This window comes from Falco cherrug, chromosome 3, assembly GCF_023634085.1.
Source record: "Falco cherrug isolate bFalChe1 chromosome 3, bFalChe1.pri, whole genome shotgun sequence".
In the NCBI taxonomy this organism is placed as follows: Eukaryota; Metazoa; Chordata; class Aves; order Falconiformes; family Falconidae; genus Falco; species Falco cherrug.
The window spans coordinates 113681935-113706218 of NC_073699.1; the positions used below are offsets into that span (position 1 = coordinate 113681935).

At 38.6% G+C, this 24284-nt stretch overlaps 1 protein-coding gene across 5 annotated transcripts in view; it reads right to left on the reverse strand.

The window, feature by feature from the left end:
• UBE4B (ubiquitination factor E4B) overlaps nucleotides 1–24284 on the reverse strand; it is a 40652-nt gene that overhangs the window by 11501 nt on the left and 4867 nt on the right. The window contains exons 2-18 of one of the 5 annotated variants that reach the window (XM_055705985.1): nucleotides 23246–23432; nucleotides 18596–18731; nucleotides 17968–18055; nucleotides 15462–15606; nucleotides 14422–14650; nucleotides 13551–13961; nucleotides 12565–12678; nucleotides 9253–9394; nucleotides 8654–8754; nucleotides 7422–7536; nucleotides 5468–5551; nucleotides 3841–3897; nucleotides 3351–3467; nucleotides 3141–3239; nucleotides 2546–2659; nucleotides 1378–1576; nucleotides 1004–1142 (exon numbers count right to left, since the gene is read on the reverse strand). In XM_055705985.1, coding sequence (XP_055561960.1) covers nucleotides 1004–1142; nucleotides 1378–1576; nucleotides 2546–2659; nucleotides 3141–3239; nucleotides 3351–3467; nucleotides 3841–3897; nucleotides 5468–5551; nucleotides 7422–7536; nucleotides 8654–8754; nucleotides 9253–9394; nucleotides 12565–12678; nucleotides 13551–13961; nucleotides 14422–14650; nucleotides 15462–15606; nucleotides 17968–18055; nucleotides 18596–18731; nucleotides 23246–23432 — 2477 coding nt within the window. Of the gene's footprint in view, nucleotides 1–1003; nucleotides 1143–1377; nucleotides 1577–2545; nucleotides 2660–3140; nucleotides 3240–3350; nucleotides 3468–3840; nucleotides 3898–5467; nucleotides 5552–7421; nucleotides 7537–8653; nucleotides 8755–9252; nucleotides 9395–12564; nucleotides 12679–13550; nucleotides 13962–14421; nucleotides 14651–15461; nucleotides 15607–17967; nucleotides 18056–18595; nucleotides 18732–18945; nucleotides 22734–22772; nucleotides 23033–23245; nucleotides 23433–24284 lie in introns of those variants that run through there. The other 4 variants (XM_055705983.1, XM_027802195.2, XM_027802194.2 and 1 more) reach the window with 4 other exon arrangements.

The following is a 24284-nucleotide window of genomic DNA, read 5'->3' on the forward strand; positions in this document are numbered from 1 at the left end:
GTATGGCTTATTTACAAGTAATCCACAGGCTGTTTATATGAAAATATTTCTCTCTTTGAAATATACTGACTCTTCCTGCTCCGCTCTCTGGAGCTTCCCAGGTTCTTGGCCTGCATGTGCTTTAAAAAGTTAAAGATGAAATCACAACGAATGCAATCCAAAAATCGTGTAATGGGCTCATGAATTACTGCCAATGCAATGAGTGCAATTATAAACAATGGAAAATAGTGATGATACAATAATCTGTTCTAATTTTAACAGAGTATTCTTCGAGGTTTAGCAACTATAAAAGTCTATTTGAATTTATGCAAAGAGAAATGGAAAAGAGCAGTGTTGTCATGTCAACAACTTAACTTTTTAAAGTAATTTTTTAAATGGTAAACCACGTGCTGAATTACATGTACATCAACAATATTAAGAGTTTACTGCTGAAGGCTTCCCTCCCCCTGCCCCTAGAGTACAAGTTATCCCACCTCAGAAGCCAAGGGGGAAAAGGTAAGTATCTTCTCGGACATACAAAACAGCTCAGGCACAACTAGCAAGGCCTTGTTTCTGAAATCACAAGTCATCTACAATGACATGATTATCAGGAGAGCCTAAGGCACTGATGTCCACACACCATCAACCACACCACAGATGAAGTTAACATAAACAGCGTTAAGTAATGTCATGAATCCTAAAATGCTCTGAAGACAGTTGAATTATCTTTTAAATAAAATGGACTCCTCACCACTTTGAGCCGCCTTTGCACAACCAATATCCTCCATCCCACTATTATCAGAATCCCTGGTTCTAGCCACAGTCCCTCAACACAAGGAAAAATCCATAAGGGCCAAAAGCAGCAGTTTGAGAAATAGTTAAGATAGTCTATACTCGGGAACAGTTCCACCCAAGTTATTATTCTAATGTCATTAAGTTGATAGGACTTGCCATCATGGTGAGAAGAGCACATTGCCAGGATGCTAGGACTATCAGATGCACTAGATAATTAACAACTTCTAACCTGTTGAGCTCCCTGATGGCCCGCAGTCTACGTATGTACCGACGGCAGCTTGGCAGGATTGAGAGATGATGGGCATGCAGGGTTAAGAAGAAACATTCTGTTGGGAATTTCGGCTCAGAAAATGGAGACGGATCCCTGCCTAGAAAACAAACCAAGAGAAGAAGTATATGTGAATAAATTAAAAAATGAACTGCCTTAGCTAGGGGCAAGACCTTGAACTTAACTGTCTTTAAAACAAGAGAAACAGCATCAAAAAAAAAAAAGCATTCAGGAACAGAAGAATTATTTGCTGGAATCACTTACTTCCACGTACCTCCAGTATCAAAAAGGGAAGGTATAGTAAATGCGCAACATAGCTCAATCAGAATACTCACAAAGTTCAGCAATCCAGGCTGTAACATCCTCCATTGTTGCTTTCACTCTGGTCTCATCTGTTGGGAGGTCAATACGACACCTGGGATGAAATATGTACATGGGATCAACAGTTTCCAGCTTTATCTTCGTACTTAGTTGCTGTAGTACCCATAGGAAGTTGAGCATAAAGCCATCTGTAGATACCAAACGATCATCTGTCTGTGGGGTAAGAAAGTCAACAGTTGGAGACATAAGCGTGTAAGTACAAGGGTATTTTTTGCTGTTTCAACAGTATTTAACAAAATTATGCAAGTTCAAGAAAAGGGAGAAATCATGAAGAATGCGGATGTGTAAGGAGACCTTTGTGATAACAGGAAGATCACTTTTTTTTTACCTTTCTCTGTGGTTCAAGCAGTCATTCTCAAGAACATTAAACAAAAATACAAACAGAAGAAGATGACCTAAGAAATTAAAACGATTTGAAAGGGCCTCTTTCAAGAATGATTTGCCACAGAGACAGACAGCAACAGAAAAGTTTCAAATAGTTGCTGAGCTTCAATTCATAATTTTTATCTTAAATGTAAAGTTTCTATTTCTTCTTCTCTGGAATTTCACACAAGTATTCCTAGTAACAGTTCCAAATGTTTCCTTTTGAAAAGAGGACTTAAAGACAACAATAATGCAAACTTCAGTTGTTCAGGATTCACACACTGATTTTTGTCGCAGGAAGCGAGTGCAATGCATAAATTAAACAATGGCAAAACAACATCCCTGTTGTCTCACTGGAACTGTGTCAGTTTCTATCTGCATTACGCCTTTTACAGAAGCCACACAAAGTCTAGCAACTTAGCAGCTGGGAAATAAGTTTTTTTAAACCTAGATGATTGGAATGAAGCTCCCATAGATTTGAGGGGGGGGTGGGGCAAGAATGGCTGTTAATGAACTGACATGTCAGTACTAAGAGAAGAAAAAACATGAATAGATCAAATAGGTAAAACAATTTCTGAAATGGGAAAAATATTCAAAGACGTAATAACTGATGACCGGGCTTTTTGCCTGCTGTAGCAGGCATTTAAAATTCTGTTGTCCTCCATTGAAGAGTCACGTTGCACAAGCCATCTAGTGCGATTTGTGCACTGACTAGATCCATGCATGACAGGAAGAGCATTCCCCTTCCCCTTTATTTACCTGCATTTGTGCCTTTTTCATGTTGGCGTTGACAACAGCTGCCATGTAATTGAGAGCGGCTTCTCGAGTTTCACCATTCAGTAAAATACTATGTAGAATCTTGAACAGCTCTTGCTGGAATTTCAAGGAAACATTCTGTCAGGTTGCATATACTTCTCAACATCACATTCCTGCTTTCTGTTGCTCCGTATTTTTTATGTTCTACAAATTCCACAAAACTAACTACAACTTCTGTTATGGTCTTGTTGCAAATTTTAAATGCATATAATAGTTACGACATTAGTTACAGAAAAGATGTATTCAGAAGATCAGCCAAACACACACACTACTAATCCAACAAATATTTTTTTAATCATCCTTTAACATAAACTATAACCCATGACTAACTGTTTTGATATTTTCTGAATTGGCTTACAGCCTTAAGAGAAATATTTGTAGCACTATTTTTTTTTTTTGCTAATTCCCTTCAGCCATATCCTAATAGATCTGTTGTTTAACACAAGCTATTTTTTTTAGATTATATTCTTCATCTATGCCAAGACCAAAAACCCCACAATATTTTGCTTTTATTTTCTCCAAATATGAGAAAACTTACCCTTGCTAATTCCAGGTAATGTTGCAAAGACTGGCTAACAACCCGGGTGTTTTCAAGAGTAATGGCAGGTCCTGAGAAGTACTTTTCAACTACTTTGTTCTGAAATTAGAATGAATATTGGCAAATGTATTGAACATATTGGGGAAGGGGAAAAAACCCAAACAAAAAGACCCCACCATGCAACTATCAACATCCTTCTTTAACACTTACGTCATCTTCAGCAAAGACAGAGAGACTGAAGAAGGCTCCTAGATAGGAAAGTCTTTGCAGCTCTCTTCCTGCACCTGTGCTTAAAGATTTAGGCAACCACAAGGGCAAAGAGACAACCTAGAAAACAGGAGAAATAGCAAGTTAGTTAAAGCTGCCACAGCAGCCATACTACTTCCTCTGCACCGTCACCTTTCAGTGTTTGCCATACACCCTCAATTCTTCAACATTCTGTCATGCTCACAACTAAATGGAAACATCTCATCGATATTTCAGCAATCTAAGCAAGTCTCGTTTGTCCCAGTTCTCCTGAATCCTCAGGGAGGACTCCCTTTACCGGTTTACTGTTTAGCATGAGATACTACAGTAACCCCTGTTGATACTGTTCTTCAGAACTCAAAAAGTGGATCATAAGAAACCAAAGTTACATGGGTCTTTTAACTTGGGGGGTGTGTGTGTATGTGTGTGTGTGTGTCAGACTGCATACACTTACCAAACTGCACATAGGGTGTGTTTTCCCAAACTTGATTTCACAAAGTTCACATAGTGCCTATAAAGAAACCCCAAGAACAATTAATTTTGTGGGTAATTCTTAAGTAACCTGCCTGCAAATAACAAGCTTAAGGTGAACAGCTGAAAGAGGCAAACCTTTTTCCCTTAATCAGTGGAAAAACTTCCACCTTCTACAATGGTGAGGACGTCCAAACAGAGCTAGAGTGCACCCTGCTCCAATTTTAGATTTTACATCTGTTCCAAGTTGTCTCAAAAAAGTTAACATGTCTCACAGGATAGCAAATTATTGCACTTATTTCACAAATTAGCTGTGCAAATTGTTTGTTCAGAACATAACAATGCCTTTGCTGGACTCCTGAACTGCCACATGAAAGTCAGTAACAATAATAAATAGAGCAATTGTTCTATACATACACCAAGGCCTTTGTCTTTTGAATCAGAGTGGAAAAATGTCAGATGAACACAGAAGCCTGAAACAAAGAATCCTATCCAAGATCTCTAACACACTTTCAACTGCAGCATAGAAAAAAGAAAGCAGTTATAATATATGATTCTGAAAACACAGTAATACTGCAGGGCTGTCACATATCCCACTTCTCCTGTATAATGTTTTCATTCTTCAATTATACTATATAGCTACTAACTACTATTCCAGCCTTTTGTTGCACATTGTGCCAACTACAAGACGTTCAAAATGGGGTATAATTTTCAAGAAGCTGTTACTTGTAGGCAACAGTCAAATTCGTAACAGTTCGCAATTTACATTGGAGGGAGTAACAGAAGAGGAGGAAAACACAGAACCAGCAAAAATTGTTATTTTTGCAAAAGTACCAGAGTAACTTAGTCAATTTGATTTGTAGCACCCCAGTCCACCTAATTTCCTGAGGTACAAATTAAACTTGAAATGTAACAGCCTTTTTGGGCGTCATACGCCGAAGACCATAAAATTTGAAGGTGTCAGCCGACAGTGCTCAATTTAGCTGAGAATTTAGCTTGGTCTTTTGTGGCCAAGCATGCTTTTCAGAAGACTTTTTTTGTTTTGTCAATAAAAGCAAGAGGAGGGATGCAGATCTAGGACTAAAGTACGCTCTAAAAACCCCCACAAACAACTAAAAATAAAACTCTCAACGTTTCAGCCAGGGAACTTTACAACGTTTTTCTACAGTAAATACTCACCAACTCAAATCATTTTGGGTTTAAAATAGATTTTAGTTTCCCACATACAGAAGTGAGTCTAAACACTGGCATGGATATCGGACCTTATCTCCCAGACTTAAACTGGGAGCAGCTCAGCAGGATTTTTTAACGATCCACAGCGTTGTAGCTAGTATGCATCATGAAATCCATTTGATTAATCTTATGAAAAGTAATATATATATAAACATTTGGATATCCCACTATACAGATGCTGTACATTACACTTTAGATATTATTTAATGGTCTTTTACACATCTCACACTTCACATTAAGCTTCCAACATAGAGTTTTATAGTAATCCACTAATCTAAGAAATCCCCAAAACACTGAAGAACATTTTATCTTGTATAGAATATGCATAAGTTATCATTAATCATAAATAAATGCTTCTAGAAATGAACAGTCCTTACCATAAGGGGGTATTTAAAATTGTCACTATCAAGGGAGCACTCTTTGGAAGCTACAGCCAAGCCTTGTAAGATGGGAATAAAGATCTGTAAAAAACAAAGGTAGATTACTTTGTTCAAAAATAGGAAGCAATCAAACGACACTATTGCTGTACACAGCGTGAAGTGCCTGTTCATTCTTCAAATACTGCGAGTTACGCAGAAGAAAAATTAAGACCTTTTATTTAAATTTATATCAGTTAGGTCTAAAGGCTTAAACCCAACTTGTTTGATACAGAGTGAATGACGTATTGACTTGATGCCTGGGCATAATGACTTAAGAACTTCTTTCCAAGCACTTGTATGTATTTTTCCTAATCGTGTTCTAACTTGTTTCCAGACAGTTACTTTGCAAACCAAAAAGCCCCAGAGACATGGGTATCTAGATTTGGACCCAAAGCTAACAGATACAAGCTGGGGCTGACAAATCGTAAGGTCAGCATGCTGACAAATACCAGGTGGTGTTCCGTCAGGTTGTCTGCACGTGGAAGCACACACACATTACGTACAGCATCGCTGCAGATACTGTATGCATGTGTGCAAGCACATGTATCATATACACCAACAAGAGCACAAGTTCTGTAGAGAACTCCAACAACTTGGTTGCCCAAATGGGTAATCATGTATTTGCCTACACAGTTGGCGTAATAATATAGCTTTAAGTTTGCATCTCATGTCAGCAAGTTGGTTTTGTGCTGTTAAGTTGAACTGTGGTAAGAGTAAAGATAATAAGCAGCAGTCAAGAACTGTTACAAAAGAGGAAGTGACATGACAGGAACTTATTAATCAAAAGTAATTACACCTGATCAGCCAGTTCCAATCACACACATCTGACAACTATACCCTCACGAAATAAACTCTTACAGAAATTTTACAACAGGAGGTCCCACTGAATTTTAAGTATATTGCATTGCTTCTATGAAGAGACAAAAATATTACTGAATTATATTATACGAAAAGACTATAATGAGGTTGTTGTCTGCTTCAGCTAGAGGAATAGTTCTCTCCTCCAGGGCAGGTAACGTTTAACACTTCCTATAACCACTTTTTCACAGTCTTAAATGTACTTTCAGTTGCATGAACCTCTACTAAAAGGTGTCCAGACAGAAATACAAATTATTAAAAGATACTTGCACTACAAAAAAATTAACCAATGTCAGGTTTTTTAAAATTGGAAGGCTCAAATGTCATTCTGAAGGCCCCTTCACAGCTAAGTCACATAATACTGCAGGAGTGCTAATTAGAGATAATCACAACCTTACTGATCTGCTTTAACTTTATACAGGCTAGAAGCAGTTTGGTAGCTTTGTGTCTTAATCACTACCATCAGTTCCAATTTTTTATCACCTCAGTGAACTACACTGACACACAGAATAAACCATCTAATGTTTATCAGTCATCTCCTCTGTAAAATATGAAGACTTAATGGACTAGGATTTGTAAAATGCTCTTAGCACTTCAGATGCAAACTATTAAAAATTGCAAAGAAGTATAAAGTATAAAGACAGCAAAACCAATAAATCTTTCTGAGTATGATTATAGAGGATTGCTGTATTACACACACATTTTTAGGTTATTTCATAGAGAAGCACAGAAGGATGAAAACCCAAGATCAATCCCATAATACATGCCTGCATGTTCTGTGCAGTTCACTTCAACATTACGTAAATGTATGCTGCTTGTTAACAGAGGCACTTTTAGTAATTAGAACCAGCAAACAATGAAAATTGGTCTTTTTCACAAAATGCTAAATGAATTTAAAAAGAACAAACTCCAACTGTTTAACACGTTGCTAGCCCCTGAAGTAACAGATACAGAACCGTGACATGCAGAATAAACCTCTCGAAATCCACCCTCCTGTATATTGCAAGTAGCAGAATTGTACAATATAACATTTATTTTTTTACCTATACCTTACCTGTTTGAACACCTCCTCATCCTGGTAAGTTGTTCTCACCAATTCCTGGATGAAGCCAAATGGGAGGTTCCTACACAGCATATATGGTACCAGCAAAGACTGCTGCTGCAATGACCTTTATTTGTATTTTAAAAAAACATAAAAATCCAAAACTACTGATTATTTGCATAGTATTTGCAGAAGTGTCACAGTAATCACATTTAAGGATGTGCCAAGAAAGCACATTATCAATATGTAGACACACCTACTCCTTTCAGAAGTAACTAACCTTGTCTTCTCAAGTTACTTGTGGAAAGGTTATTCTGAAACAGACTGTGCTGCCAACATCACACCTTAGTTTAATGAGGCTGGAAAAAAATAACAGCTTCTGTGTAGTATTTGGTTCTCCCCTCTACTCCTCTCCAATAAAAAAAACCCTTTGTTAAACTCAGCTAGTGAAGGAACAACATTTTTTTATGTTTGTTTTTCCAGATTAAGAGCAGAGCATAACATTAGTCTTTTCTGAATTAATACAGTAATTACTTTTAACTGCTCCCTCAGATCTTTTTAAAAGTATCTTTTCCCTTATTATATATATAAAACTTACTCTGATGTCAACATTGATTCATGTAAAGACAAAACAAATCTCAAAGCATAGTGGAAAACTGGTGCACCTTTGAAGATTACAGAAGTATCATTTGGAAACACAAATATAAAATTATGCAGATTTTAATAAATCACATATTTTTTTAAAAAATTACCATTCCAACTAAACAGGCTGCTAGTTAACCGCACTTGAAATCTGAGAGTTGTGACGTAGCTAGAATGTCTACACACAGATTTACGTTACCAAATCTGTTATGGTAACCTCTCTGAAGTAAACAAGTGCTATGGCACTTCAGCAGGTTTTGCTACTGTTTTGATAAGACTGTTTCTCAGATGCAGCTCTACTCATTACTGACTTTCACAGGAGCAGTGCCCCAACAATCTGCAAGTAGAACAGTTTTTGCTTGAGGTAAGGCAAAAAACAGCTTGGTTAACTCAAATCCTCCACTTAATCTGTTCAAATTAACCTGGATGATTTTACTCAAACACAATCAGAAAACACAAATTGCTCTCCACCAACATATCAGTGGGAAAAACAGCCTCCCATGGTAAAGCAATAAACTACTTCTGGCACGTAAATTTATCCTGCTCCAACAAAAAAATCCCAGAGCAGTCTAACTTTCGTGATAAACATCAGCTTTATTTACCTTGGTTGTGTTAAGGATCCCTGTAGCACCAAAGCAGCATGTGAAATGCATTGTGATCGGATGTTGCTCAGTAACTGGCTAACTGTTGGCTGGCTACACATCTGATAAAAATAACTTTATTTTAATACAAACTGGAAGTGTTCAGAGACAGAACAGACAGGAAATATGATAGTATTCTTTATTCATGCAGTGTGAGTATAATGTGCAAACTAAGAGTAGTACTACTCCAGCTAAAAACCTTTCAGATTATATATAAATAGTGTTGATTATTTGGTTTTTCCCCAGAGACAAGAGATTAAAGCACAATATAGAATGCTGATAGGGAGCTGGTTTCACAAAAGTATGTTTTACATGGAATGAACTTGGGTAAAACGCAGTAAACCAAAAGGGGAAGGACAGTTTCTAACAGTGCTTAGAGATGCAAAACAGATGTGATTCAAATATGAATTAATAACAGTCAAATGGACCTTATAAACTCTATACATCTATTTCTACAACGAAGCCATCAAGAAACAACTATCAATTTTCACCAACTTTCCCCACTAAATAGTAAAAGGAGTGTCTGTGACAGCACTGATAACTACTCAACGGAAGTATACCTTTGGTGCTTTTCTCTCCTCTATCCCAACTCTGTCAAAACACTCAATGAGGTAGTTCAGCATCTCTGTCTCCTTACAATTTTCAATGGTGAAGTGGTCACTGCAGGAATCTGAAACACTTGAGCTGCCAGAGCCTCCCATACTTTAAAACACACAAGAAGAAGAAACAAAGCATTAGGAGCAGTTCTTCACTTGTGCACAATCAAACAATTCATGAGCTCTTGACTTCCTCTGCCAGTTTTCTGAAGACTCCATCCCATCACACACGGCTCAATAGTTAAGAACATTTTGTGATCTATGGAGAGCTCTCCATTTAACAGTTTGACCAACTCTGGAAGTTCAGCTGTACTGTAACATGACTGTAGAATCAGTTATCTTATTAAAGGAGTAAGTATCTGAAAGACAGCAATGAGGTGCACGACTAATGGGAATCCAGAAATCTTGTTCTCACATGGCCACACTGTAAATGAACAGCCTTTAAGTTGTACCCAATATCAAAACTGTTCAGATGCTCACAGCATCACACCACTTCCATGCCACAGTCTCGGCACACAGCATCGGCAACAGCAGATCCTTCACCAGCGGCGTTACGGCTAGCCAACCCATGGAGGGCAAGATGCCCTCGCTGCAGGGAAGAGACCTTAGCTGACAGACAAGGCTACAGACAACAACTTTATATGTTCTAAGGAAGCAGAATAAACAAAACAGGAGGCAATACATCAAAGCAACTGCTGCTTTTAAAATTTCCACATTAAAGATCATTTAACTTCAACTCGGCTCATTTCAATTCCCTTACAGTAAAATATGCCATTTCATTAAGTAGCACAGCCTCAGGGTGGAGGTGAGGGAGAACACTGCTATTGTAAACACAAAAACTAAATCCACAAAACCAAACCATGCTTGAGACAAGAGAGAAATTTAATACAAAAGTGAGAACAGACCCCACAACTCTCAATCTCAGACTTGTTATCTCAACAGAATTCTTCTCTAACAGCTAATTAAAAACAAAATCCTCATTTTACAGAAAGGAATTAAGACAAGACATATTCACTTTATGTAAATGGAATTTAAAAAGTAGCAATTACGTGGATGGTCTGCTGCTATTCCTCAAAGTCTGTGTACAGTCAGGGTGGATTTAAATGAAGACCAGTTTAAGCCCCAGATCTTAAACTGGAAAAGAAAGAGTATTTGTTTCCTTAAATGCAGCTTTTTTGAAAACACATTTACAACTATAAACTGTGTCAAAACTGGAATTTCCTTTAAACTATAAGATAATTTACATTTTAATAATAGAGCTGCACTATTATGCAAGCTTTATAGTCCAACCAATAGATCAGGGAAAGGTTATTACTGCTAAGCATCTGGTAGCTCAGCACGTTAAGAAACATAACTTCTAATAGCAGCAATTCCTTTTTGCAGAGGTTTTTTTTTCAGTTATTCAATTAAAAATAACCCATGTAAAACAGCTCTATTAAAACAATACTCAATAACCATGAAATCACACACATTCTTTTCTGTAGTCTTTTAAATTTCTTGACTTCTCATATTCAGCTTAAAAGTTACCCTTTTAAGAACCCTAATTTATGTTAAAAAAATCCGACTACTTCTATACTTAGTCATTCTGTTAATGATTTCACTGCAGCACTAACTGAAATCATTCTAATGCAAAGCTCATACATCCTTCATATACATATTGAATGCCTTGTTATTTTCAGAATGCAAGTTGTTGCATAAATATACAGTCACTGTGTTTATAATTTAACAAACATCTTACTGCTGTCTGTAGAATGCCAGGACATGAACTAAGACTCCAGAAGCACAGCAGGCTCAGAAATCCTTACCAACTCAATCTAACATTTGGATTAAAATGCCAACAGGATAAAAATGAAACAGTGGGCAAAAATAATCCTAAACTTCATGTACACAAAAACCCCTAAACCTATGTTACCAACTTCACTCTCCTGAAATTAGACTGGAAGGGAAAAGGGGAGATGCTACTTGAAAGGTCTTCTAGTCAACAGTCTGATTTTAGCCATAGCATCCCAATGTACCACTGGAACAATCACAGATGGGAAAGTTAGAGGGAGAAAGACCACCTCACACCAAGTCTTTCTGGGCATTCCCTGACATCACAAGATACTTCCTGAATTCTTGAACTAGCTCAGTTTTAGAAGGCTTGAGCAGTTAGATTTCCCCAACTTTTGCTTTAACTAAAATGCTTCAAAGAGGACTGAAATTCTTGAAGGAACTCTTTTCCTCCCAGTTGTTCAACATACACACAGTCTTACTCAGAACTACCATCAATCATAGCCAGGGGACTGAACGCTCACAGAAAGTGTTCAAGATACTAGCAAGACTACAGAAGTACAGTTTTTCACAAAAGCCTTCCTATAATACATGTTTTCTATAAAAGCCATTTATTCCTTTCTCCAATTTGGGTTAATACAAAAGAACAAGGCATTTCTTTGGGAAAACATTTCTGTATCAGCCAAGACATTACAGCATCACTCCGCAATGGAATGTAAAACTAGAGAAGATCCTACCCTGCGTTTACATTTCCAAATGCTTTTTTCCCCCCTTGGCATATCCAATGTTGTACGGGGGGTTCTGCACAGCTATCCAGCTAGTTTCAAAACAGAACTCACCCATATAAAGTCTCATTTTGTTTTCATATATCTTAATGTCACACAAATGAAAGGGCTTTGCTGTAAGATTTGTAAGTCTCCGTTTTACAGTAAAATATTCTGCTCTTTCCCCTCCATTCTTGGCTCTTCCAACTACATCAGCCTCTACTACTTACGATGTCAAAGGAAAAGTTTAAACTTTCAGGTCTCTTTACAGGCTAGATGGCCTCAGCTGCCAAGCAGCAATGAATCTTCAACAGAATCATACTGTTTGCATGAGCTGGCTATTTGCCACATCTTTTTCTACAACCTTTGTCCTCATTTTCCAGTTTTTGATAGGAAAACATGCACATGATGTAATACTGGGTTTATAATTATAATCATGGGTGAATAATAGTCCTTCTACTCACACAGTCAATGATGAGTTCCACTGAAACACCATTTCAGAAACTATGCTCATTAAACCTAAAAGGCAGTATGATTAACATTTACTTTATCTTAGTCATCTCTTCAAAAAAGAGCCAACTAGCATTCATTATACGTGTTTATATGCCATCTTAAAACCCCATCCAAGTTATGTCCTTGGCTTTAGTAATTTCCCAAGTTACTCTGAAGAACACTTGACACTACACAGACTGTTAGTTCCTAAGCAACCAAACATGCAGGTTACGTTCTCTTTCTCCAATACCTGGACCCAAACTGGACACAAGAAAAATCATCATCTTCATTTTCTTCATCACTACTGTCCTCAGACACATCAGAAACGGCAAGAAGAAGGAGGGAGAAAGGGTTGTCGTATATACTACCACAACAAAAATGAAAAAGGCCATCAGATTTTTTTAAGGCAAAAGAAAAAGAGAATGGTAGCTTTTCAAGTCTGCCAAAAATCATCTTCTCTAAACATGCAGACAACTGATAATTCCATGTTAGTAAAACCAAGACTATACTAACATGCTCTGCTACACTACTACAAGTTAGTCACGCATCAAAACACTGCAAGTTCACAAACTGAAAATTTTAAAAGAATTTTTGATAAACCTAACAAAAATTACAGCTAAAGTGGGAATTATTAGACATGACCAAATAGTAGGTATTACAATTCCAAGCTACTGAACTTCCAAGTAATGGTCTCAAAACCTTGCACGCTCGTTTCTCCCTCCTGCAGGGACTAGGGATTCCAGGAGCAGCCAACGAAGATAATGCAGTAGTACTTGGCATGGCACGGTGAAATAGGCTAATCTGTAATTTAAATCTACGCACTAGGGAATCAAAGCTAACACAGTCCAGCAAGTAGCAGCTCTCAACAAATTAACTAAAGTCCTACTCAGAAAACTGATTTCAAAGCAGGAGGTCTGTTTGGTTTACCACCCAGCAGTAGCAACTGAACAGAAAGCTAATAGTTTCACTGGAACAGATATAAGAGGAGGAAATTCAAACAATATTGCTACCTTTAAAGTAATTACATTACATCTCAAATGCTCACAGAAGCAGGTTTAACATTTTGGCAAAGGCAGCTTGTTAGCAAGTCAATGTATTAGCACAAACCAAAACACAGAAATCAACTCAGGGTAAGTAGGGTAAGCTCAGCACAAACATAAGTTCTTTCAAATTGCACGATTATGCCACACCCTGCACAGCACACATTAAACACACTCTTTTGCTCTTGTGAAATACCTAGAAGGAATCCTGTTCAGTAAAGAAGAACGCCTGCGCAAGGTACTGGGTGAAGCAGTAAACAAAGGTGGACCCACTGCTGTGGGTCTCTGTCTGGATGTGATGACTGGCATGGCTGGAGGGCTAGCAGCCATGGCTGGAGGACTTGGTGAACTAGATGGGATGGAAATATTCAAGGAACGTGGGATGGAAGAAGCTGAAAAGCCTCCAGAATGGGCAACGGTGTATGGCCGGTACCTCGGAGAAGCAGACTGCATCCAAGAAGGGCTTGTTGCTGTGAGGTGAGAGCTGACAGTAATGGAAGGCACAGATGCAGTGGCAACTGAACTGGCTGGTGGGGTAAGAGATGAACCAGTCATTGGTACATAGCTTGTGAAATTGGTAGTAGGAGCTGGACTAGTCCCATAGAGACTAAACCAGTTACAGGGGAAAAAAGAAAAAAAAAAAAGCAACAATTTAGGATATGCAGAAAAAGGGTGAAAAAGAAAAAATGAGCAAGAGAAGCCCTTGCCCTTCTGATGACTCTTCAGCAATAATTCTGCAGCTCACACACATTACTCCTTTTTACTGTTGTTTAATAAAACTATGTCACAGTCTACACACTTTTAAAGAGTCATAGCCTTCACTGACACAATTTAGGGATACTTCTCAGAAGGAACCAGCTACATGGCTTTAACCTATCAAATACACTTACAACCATGGCAAAGTAATAAAAAATGGTGACATGGAGGGTCCTTCACATGAAAAAAGAGTGAAGATCTTCAAAAATCTATTCTATTTACTGTTCTTGGGACATTTCTACACCCCTCTCTCTTCTAGTCTACAAAGAATATTCAAGTGAAATCAGTATTCAGTTATAATCAGAAGTCACCTGGATAACGAACTGGAACCAAAGGAGCCCACGTTACAGAACACAGGGCTGTTCCCAGGGTTAGAGCCCATGTTTAACATCAGGCTTCTGTCAGGAGACCGGGCAGCGGCAGCAATCGGTTGCGATGTAGCCGTCAGGCTAGCAAAGGGGTTTTCATCCCTTGACTGGGTGGACATCATCAGCACTTCCATCAAAATCTGCCCAATCAAGTCCTTAAAATCTGAAAACACTGTTAAGAATAAGAGAGTTAGTATCCTCAGCTACTGTCTTCATCTGCACATGGTCTGAGATTTCAACTAAAAAGGACAGTAATTTACTGCTGTGATTTAAGTGCTGCTTTTGGCAAAACCAACAGACATGTCTATCACTGTCTATATTAACTAGGTTCTGGAATTACAGCTGCACAAAAATATAACTTTTATGGGAAGTACAAAAGATCATAGATGACCTAATGTTGTTATTGTTGATTATTAAAGTTGTCTTGTCCGTCCCTCTCATGTTTTCCCACCTGCTGTCGAGTTAGGCAAGTTGTGTCATAAAGAAAGGGAAAAAAACCCCATGCATGCACCCCCACATCCCCCATGCATGCCTACACATAAAATAACAATTTTGATTTTGGTTACATCTTGTAGCAGACATAGGAAATATAATTTGTTATATAAAAAACCAGGAATGTTTAGCTTATCGAATTAACTGCTAAATGTCTATTATGATGAAAGACAACCCATTAGTTCAGTAAAGGTTTCTAAAAAAAAAGTAAATACAGCAACACTGCAATATCAGTACACTAGTTTGACAACAGAAAACCTAACCAACAAGAGCAGAGCGACTGACTACAACGCGAACTACAACCAATCTGTCCATGCTCCTTTTTGGGGATTCCATTTCCTGCTACATCTGCTGACAGCAGATGCTGAAATCAAGCAAAGACCTCAAGTGGGTGACTAAAGCATTGTAGCAAAGGGAGAAAAAGCTGACAGTAGGGAACACTCCACCCAACCGAAACAATCTCTACCAATGGTGACGGTTCATATACCTACCCTCCTTTGGGTTCTGCTTAAACTGGGCAGAGAGTGAATTCAGGAAGATAACATCTCTGTCTCGGTCCTTCCAAGAGACTCTGAAGATCTTACAGACCAGCTGTAAAGCTTGCTCCTCAGATACTTCAGACCCAGACAGAGGTTCCTTGGTTGGGGGAGTTAAAAAAATAAAAATCAACTTATTTGCAATCGTTAGTCAAGACACAATCAGATGCAGGTCTTCTTTAAACAGCTTCCAACTAACTCTTAATGCCAGATTTTGTGTACTTATGAAGGACTATAGATATATTTGTGAAAATCTATTTGGAAAGACCCCAAACAAACACAAGAGATGCAGAAAAGATGTAGCAGAAATACACAAATCCCATAGGGAGCAAATTCCCAAAACACATTTGAAAACAGTATACCAAGAAAAAAAAAATTAACCAAGATACTTCTGCTTTAAGGAATTATTTGGGGATTTCATTATGCCCAGGTATTTTAAGAGTTTCTTGTAGAATTGAAAGCACAGGAAGGAGCGAGCTTCCCCACATCTCTTCTGCTTTCTTTTCTTTGCCCAAGATAAAGACATCTTTCACTTGAATGAAGTCAGGACAGGACAAAAGACTCAAGAATTTGCCTTTGTTCCCCTTTCTTCCAAAAAAGGAAGATCACGTAAACTGTGCTCAAACTGAAAAACTAGTTTCTCTAAAAAGAATGCTACCATATACTATAGATACTATACAGTGGTAGCAAAGGCTGCAGGGGAGCACTCTTGCAATCCCAAGGCAGCTTTAAGCACGCACCTGAAAACATGGTGGAATACAGAAAAATGAAACTCAAGTAATTACCCCTGCAATGTGAGGAGAGGTAGCATTGAAAAACATTCTGTAACATTCATGACAAGCCAGCAACATAACTCTGTCCTGCCCTATGCTCTTCTACCAATACTGTAAAAACAACATAACACACAGAACAGACAATTCAGCTGCAGAGAATTTCAAAGATGGGGAAGTTTTAGCTTCAAGGTGATTTTTCTCCCAGAGTTCTCCTGCAAGAGTTGTAGAGATTTACAAGACAAAAAAAAAAAAAAAAAAAAAAAAATATTCTGACAGTTGACTAATACAACTGCACACTGTACTGCTATGTATCATACTTCTTGAGATAGTAATACTCTTTTTCCTTTAGAAAAAATAAGTCAATGAGGAAGAACAAAATGCAGACTGAAAAAAAAAAAAAAAAAAAAAAAAGGTTGCCACTAAAAAGCTCCCTTTCTTCCTTTAATTTGAGACCTCATAATAGCCACCAGGTAAGCCTAGATCTACCAGAGATTTCCAGCAACTACCAGCACTATACCCTTTTCAAAAGCTTTCCTTCAAACCATTTAATAAACCATAAATTTTGGCACATTCATATATTTTTATTGACTTAATGACTCTAGTATTATTCTACTGTTTTCAAGTACTTCTGCTCATTTCTGCAAAGAAGGCTTATTATTGACATCATCTTCAGTGCAGATAACCAGGCAAAAAAAAAATTTGCCCATAAATGAAGACTACGCTGTCTCCTATCCACTTAACATTTTGGTATCTCCAAATGAGTAAGTGGAACTGAACCAAGTTTGCAAAGCTTTATTTTACTTTCCACTGCTCTCCCCCTCCCCTCTGCTTCAAGACTGTCCTTGATTCCAAGCTATTTATTGCACAGTAGCACAATACAAGCTGCCCGACTGCAGCTAGGAATTGGCTGGAAAGGATTCTGCAGCGGGGTCACTGCTACGTGGCTTTAAGCCAGGCTTTTACCAACTGACCTTATTACTGACAGTGCAGGAATAAACAAAGACATCTAATGAGCACTGCAAGAACTGTAGAAACTTCTCTCCACTACAGTGTCATCCCATTTCTTTATGGCTGTATTTCACGTGAGCCTTAAAATCAAATGACACTGAGGACAACTTCAGGAGTGAGTTAGAGCTCTACACTTGCTTGCTTGCTTCTTCTACTTTAAAGGGTTCTACCACCTGTTTAAACCTTGAAAGCCAAATATTATTTATTTTTCTTATAATATCATTTAGAAAACCTTATTACATAGCATTACGCCAGCATATGTAACACCTGAAGCAATGCTTTGTTAGGAGATGTCTAAATGCTATACAATACAAATAAGCCGCAACAATCTTCAGTGTGTTAAGAAATATTTCTTCAGGTCTACTGCGCATTAAGAAAATACACCTGGGCATCAACACATCACTGCTGTAGGATGTATAACAAAAACATTTTCTTCGGAGTTTGCAAATATCATTGATAAATCAATTTGAGACAACTGAAACGCAGCTTTGATATTGGAAGTTTTAACTTTTCCTTCCCACAAATTTTTATGAGGAAATTAGTGAAGAAATGGTTCGCAGATGACATGAGAGCTAGTTCCATCCTCTCAAAAGCATGTATTCAAAGTAGAGACGTAACTGAACTCACTGTAAGCTAAAGCTTCGTATTACTGCTCCATCCAGCCAACACAAAACACTAACCTTATCCGTCAGACTCCTTTTCTCTCTGCGATCGCTCTCATCAACCTCCATGTTTTCAATTCCTGAATCCACATCTACCTGGGACATACTGTAAGTGGAAATAAGAGAAGCCCATTAACTTGTAGAAAGCTGCAGCCAGTCCTCTGTAAGATGCTGACTGAAAGAATGTCACCTTAAGTAGAAGCGGCAGAGGAAAACCAACTCAACAGAAACAGCCATATGTACAAACAGCAATTAAAATCACCAGCTGATAAATGCTTCTCATATTACATTGAGTTCAAGAAACACAATTCTAAATTTCTTCAGCAGGCAATACAAACTATACAGCCATCACATCCCAAAAGCTTTTCTTTTTTAAACAGAGTAGCTGAATTGTCCCCCACCAGAAACACTCATCACAATGTCTAAGACAATGCTTTGTGTCTTTTATCACTTTAGGTCAGGAATTCCCATTAAAACTAGACTAGACCATTGTAACGCTTTTTCTAAAGTGGGTCATTTTTAAGCATTAAACCCTATTGCATTAACACAGCTGGTAGTGAGAAGTGGCCGAGTATTTTCCTGTGTAAGTTGTTTTGATGATTAGCATTGTGCAGTATTTGCCAGCTTATACAAGCTGCATTTTTACCTTTTCTCACAGGAGACACTATCAATATCCATGCTCTGAGATCGAGAGAGAGACTGAGATTGTGTTTCAAGGCTGTTAGATGGAGAACTGCTGAGTGAACTCACTCCTTCGCTGCTCTGGCTTCGGTGGGCTACTCCTAGAGAAAAGGCACCACCAAGATTACTACTAGAGAGATGAGAGAGCACTACACAATTATTTGGATAGAAAAGGAGAAGAAATACTGCTTTTCAAGACAGCTCTTAAGCATTCTCAGTAATGCATTAGGAAATAAACGTTACTAATATCCACATTTGACTACAAATAATCACATTTTCTACCTGCCCTTGCAGCAACAATACAGGAATGCTTACCTGCATTACAAGGCAGAAGACGGAACTGAATTTGCATCCATGAAGTGCTCAGAGATTCACTGCCATTAAAAAAACCACTAGCAAAATTACCTCTTTTAAGATTGCTCTGTGCACTACCTTAAGACTTTGTCAAAGCCCCACTAAAGCCTGTCCCATCAGAACAGGGCTTCACACTGGGTCATTAGAATGGCGTTAACTTGGGTGAGGATACAGAACAAGCTAATGTGAGCAGTGCCATCTTCCACAAAACCTCCCACAATTTATTCTGATATTACCTGTACTTTTCCCTCGCCACAGGGATAAAGTAAGCATCCAAGAAGTCCTAACAACATGCACCAAGTGGAACACCAACAAATGGAGACTGATGTAACGGCCCTGGAGCAGGGCTGATAAGCATCAGGGTATGAACAGATGGATTCACTTTGCAACAAAGACTTCTTCAGAGAAGTAGTAGATACTAGTGTGATAGGAAAAAAGTTATATGCATAATTCCAAACAATGCAGAAAAAGCCTTCCATCCAGTAACACAGCAAGTTGAATGAGTTCTGAAAGCACCTAAACAGAGAGGGCTTTTAAGTGTAGTAGTCTATTCCTAAAGTTTGTGCCTAGTGACACTGGTTTATAATAAATAGCATTACTTGCAAGCTGCAACTGTAGTTTTATCAATATCAGGTATTTGCATATCACTAAACAGACTTCTTGAAGGGAGAGAAAAAAGGTATTATTCACCTGCCTATTTAAAAAGAAAGCAGCAGTGAATTTCACTCCTTTTAGCTCTTCTGCCTACAGTTTACTAAGACATTCCCCAAACAGTATTAGGTTTCAGGTGAGAAGTGTAAAACCTGAATGACAGCCTATTTTTGAATTCCAGCACTGGCTGCACTGCAGTGTTACTACTGTCAAGTGCAAGTTTGTCCCACGTTTATGGTGGCAACACATTCTGAAGTTAACAGTGGGGGCAGCAAAACAGAACAAATCAGGATTATGCTCTCTGACACAAGCTGTTTGTTTTTGCGCACCCTTCCCAAAGCTTCCCTAGGTCTTGAAACAATTCATTTTTACAGGAACAAAACTGCAGAAGGCAGGAAAAAAACATTTAAAAGACAGCTTGCTGAAAAACAACGAGATACTCGGCATAGGAGGCCAGAAAAGTCATGTCATTCTACTGCTCTGAAACTCCTATTTTACTTCCCTGGGTACAAAACCAGTTTATATTTAACTCCTTATATTACGCTGGAAATCACACATCACAAAATATTTACTACATGTTAGGTTTTACGGAGTTTTGTTGAAAGCTTCTACGCTTTGGTTAGTAACTTCAGGGCTGTATCTAGGTATTATCATTCATTTGTAAACAACATTCAAACACCATCGTTCAGCCCATTAGGTTTCCAGCATATTTCAGTATCAGTATTAAGTATCTGCAAAAGATTTCACCCAGGAAGCAGAAAAATGTCAAGGAAAACTCCATTTCAGTTCTAAATGGCCATTTCCTCTAGTCCTGGAATTTTAGTGATGTATAGTACAGCTTTGACACTGAAACCCCTTGCACAAGGTACAGGCCAAAAGCTTAGTACAGTTTCTCCACAAAACCAAGGATACAGAAATATTAAGTATAGCATCTGAACAAAGCAAAGCTGCTCAGGTCAGTCAGGTTAAATAAAAGCAATTGTCAAAAGCAGAACTGCTTGGTGATGCAGCTTCCCTAGAGAGAACACCCAGCAGAACCAGGCTGCCCATGGCAGGGGAAGGCTGCCTTCAGCAGGGCACCCAGCACGCGGGAGGTCAGGTCAGGCAGTCCCGGTACAGCCTGGTTTTCCTTCAGTACCTCATCAACCACAACTGGGCAGCCTTCCTTGAGTCCTCCCTCTCCTCCTCCCCCTTCCCAAAGAAAAAGCTAGCTAAGGCAGTGGATAAAGAGACCAGAGCAAACATGGCTTTACCCGAGTGGAGAACTGCCTTGTTCTACATTTCCTTGGGGTCTTACTCCCACTGCCAGGAAAACATACTGTAACAGTTACACTGCAGCGCTCGTAAGCAAACTCAAGCAAACTGTCCTACCTACCACCTTTTCCGGGATTTAGTTGCATCTGTACTTTGCTGAATCAGGTATACAGTAAAAATTACCTGACGTGAAGTTCCACTTTGCCTTAAAAAAAAAAAAAAAAAAACCACAAACAAAAAACCAAACAGATAGACAACAGCATAGAGATGTGCAAAAATTATGAAGACCGCATACCCAGTGTGTGTGGCTGTCACTGATACAATCTCTTCAGGCTCCTCGAAGTATTTTCAAAATACATACAAAATAAGGATCGTATTTCTCACTAAATTCGTGCGTAAGCCTGATCTCACCATGACGTGCAACTTCTTATAAAAATGGATGCTTACAAGGACATTATTCTGCTGGGACTGCTCTCTGTATGTCCAAATGAATTAAAATCCTCTGCAGTCATTTTAGGCTACTGCTCAAATGAACTCCTGCAAACCACACAGTGTTAGCCAAGTCTTCATTTATGCTAAATAAATACAGCAGAAAACATTGTGAGTGTTTTTTTTCCTGATCTATTCCCCAACTTAACTCTATCTCTTACCCTGGTGTGAGAGACTCGCATTATTAAACTGCTGCAATGAATGGCAAACACTATACAGACCAGATAACTTCTGCTTCTGGTCATCAACCACCTTTGTATGGTTCGGTACTGTCCAGTGCAGACAGATGAATTCTTAAACGCAGAAGTCTCTAAGGTCTTCGCCATGTGACCACTTCAAACCATGATAAACCGGTCTGCCAATACGCAAACATACAGGTGCATGCTTCCACACCTCCTTCTCTGTCGGCATTATTGTGGATACAGCTGTGCAGTGAGATGGACCAAGACCCCATCTATTTGAAAACCAACCATTTATTTTTCCTAGGTTAGTTTTCATCTGGATTAAGTCCATGACCCAACTCACCACACAGTTGCTATGGTCAGCAGAGGGAGAGGCAGTGAGAAATGCTCCTTTCAGCAGGAGTCAGGCGCAAGACAGATTAAAACAGTCACATAACCACAGACTGAGCAAACACAGTAAGTGAACTCTGCACTTCTCTTAAAAAAAAAAGAAAAAAGTCACGTTTGCTTCTGGGTCACTGTTTATAACCATGAGCACAATACAGAGTATTAAATTCCAGCCGCAATGAGCTTTTCTGAGGAAATGTTTTTGACAGCTTTTCTCTGTCCTGCTTTGGATACAAGGCAACAAAATAAGCAGGAAGGAGTCACTTGTAGGTGTTTCAAAACAGCGCTGTAATTAAAGATTTACGCCTGTAAATTACTGTACTTGCAAAAGGGAAAAAATAAAATTTCAGAAAGCAAACAGGTAAACATGAAGAATTCTGCATGCTTATCAAGGAGCACTGAAAAAAAAAATTCTATCAAATTACAACCTCTTCAAAACAATCATCACATTTGTTTTGAGATTGGTTTTGTGAACCTCTTGGCTTAGTAACACAACAAGCAAAACAATTTAAATTTTCATACAAAAGATCACAATAACTGGAAAATATGCCGATTTGTTCTGATTTCCAAGATAGCCAATTTTAAATCAAAATTACTTTTTTTTTTAGGTCAAAGTGTTATTATATATCAAGAATATTGTCTTTGCCTCTCTATAGAGGAACTCTCCCAACTTTCCATGCCTTCTCTATTTGTCTGATTTGAATAGATGGGGCATTATTTGTGTCATCTGAAACAAACACCATTTGTACATACCCTACTTGCATTCACTCCTGTGAACAGTGAAATTTGCAAATACAAAGGAGAAAGCAAATACTTTATTCTTACCTTGACAATGCACAGTAGTAGTCACAGCCTACTATTTTCAATTGTGCCAAAAGCTAGCAATTAAAGGTCAAAAATGAACTTGGGACTGATTGATAAAATGTACCCAGAAACCGATCAATAAAAACTGTGTCGCAAGACTGAAAAGCGTTTTTCCCTGTCTCCTTCACAGATTGGCTTTCTTTTCTGTAATATTAAACTGTATTACGAATGTCTTCAAGCTTTGGTAACACACCTTTTAAATGTCAGTAGTTTACTTCTACCTGGAAAACAATTGTATCTAACTTTATTATCTGGGAAAGGAAAACAGCCAGTACTGTAATTCACCATTTCAAAATGCTTCTTTCTGAAATTTATTTTTAGTTAACAGCAACAATAACACCAATAAGAGCATCCATATCCTAACGGTGAGGAGTTGCATGACAGCTTTCAGCAGACATACGACAATAATCTCTGTCACCGACACGCCAGCCTACCTGATGCACCAATTGGAGAGGTAGCTGGGGTCATGCTATGGACATTTAGGCCTAGACTATGGGATGGCCCGGGGGCTGGAGCTACTACAGGTGGTCCTGGCGGCGTCTCTCTCTGTGGCGACGTAAGCGGCGTAGTGGGTTGGGAAGATGGTCCACCAGCCAACCGAGCAAGCCGCCTTCGACGAATCTGCACAAAGGAAATAAAATAACAACAAATAAATAAACTTGCTTGCACGTACATATGGGCACGCACTCTGTGGTTGCCCTTTGGCCCTCCTGCCAGCGCAGGTGTTCACTCCTGCCAAACTGCAAACATAGCGGCTTTACTCGATAACCAGCTAAGCACAGCCCAGTCTTACTGCCACTTCTCTAAGGCAACACCAAGGTACCCCTGATGTTTAAATTTTATGTATGCATTTCCTGCCTTGGAAAACCGTTTGCACTGGAGAATACAGCATCTGTCCCTCCAACAGCTCTGTAAGACACGTTTAACATTTACCGCTGAGCAATTTCAAAACCTGTAACACTCCTCCCCATTTATTTTGGCATTTGCTAAAACAAACTGCATTAATCTGATAAAAGGGACAATATGAACATGACCTTTGCCTTAATTTCACACCATATGAAACTAATAAAAACACCCACACTAAAGAAGATCCAGCTGAAAGATATTAAGAGGACCACTCTGCAAGCTAATCTGAAACAGACCTGCAGCAATAAAAGCGTACAACTCGCCTGCCGGACAGAAGCACCTTGAGAAGTACAGACATCCTCTCATCTTCCACAGACATTCCACCATACAGAATTTAAAACACCATTTTTCATGTTGCTAGTAAGACAGAGAAGCATCTGACTTCAAAATCCAACTTCAGAAAGTGTTATGAACCTATTTATTAGATGTAGTATGTGACCACATCACATTAATATTCTACATGAGAAACAAATGGACAAAATAAAACCCATAAATTACAAGTGGTTCAAGTGAAACCTGAGGCCCAAATGGAAAACAGGAAAGAAAACATTTATTATCACAGGCTGT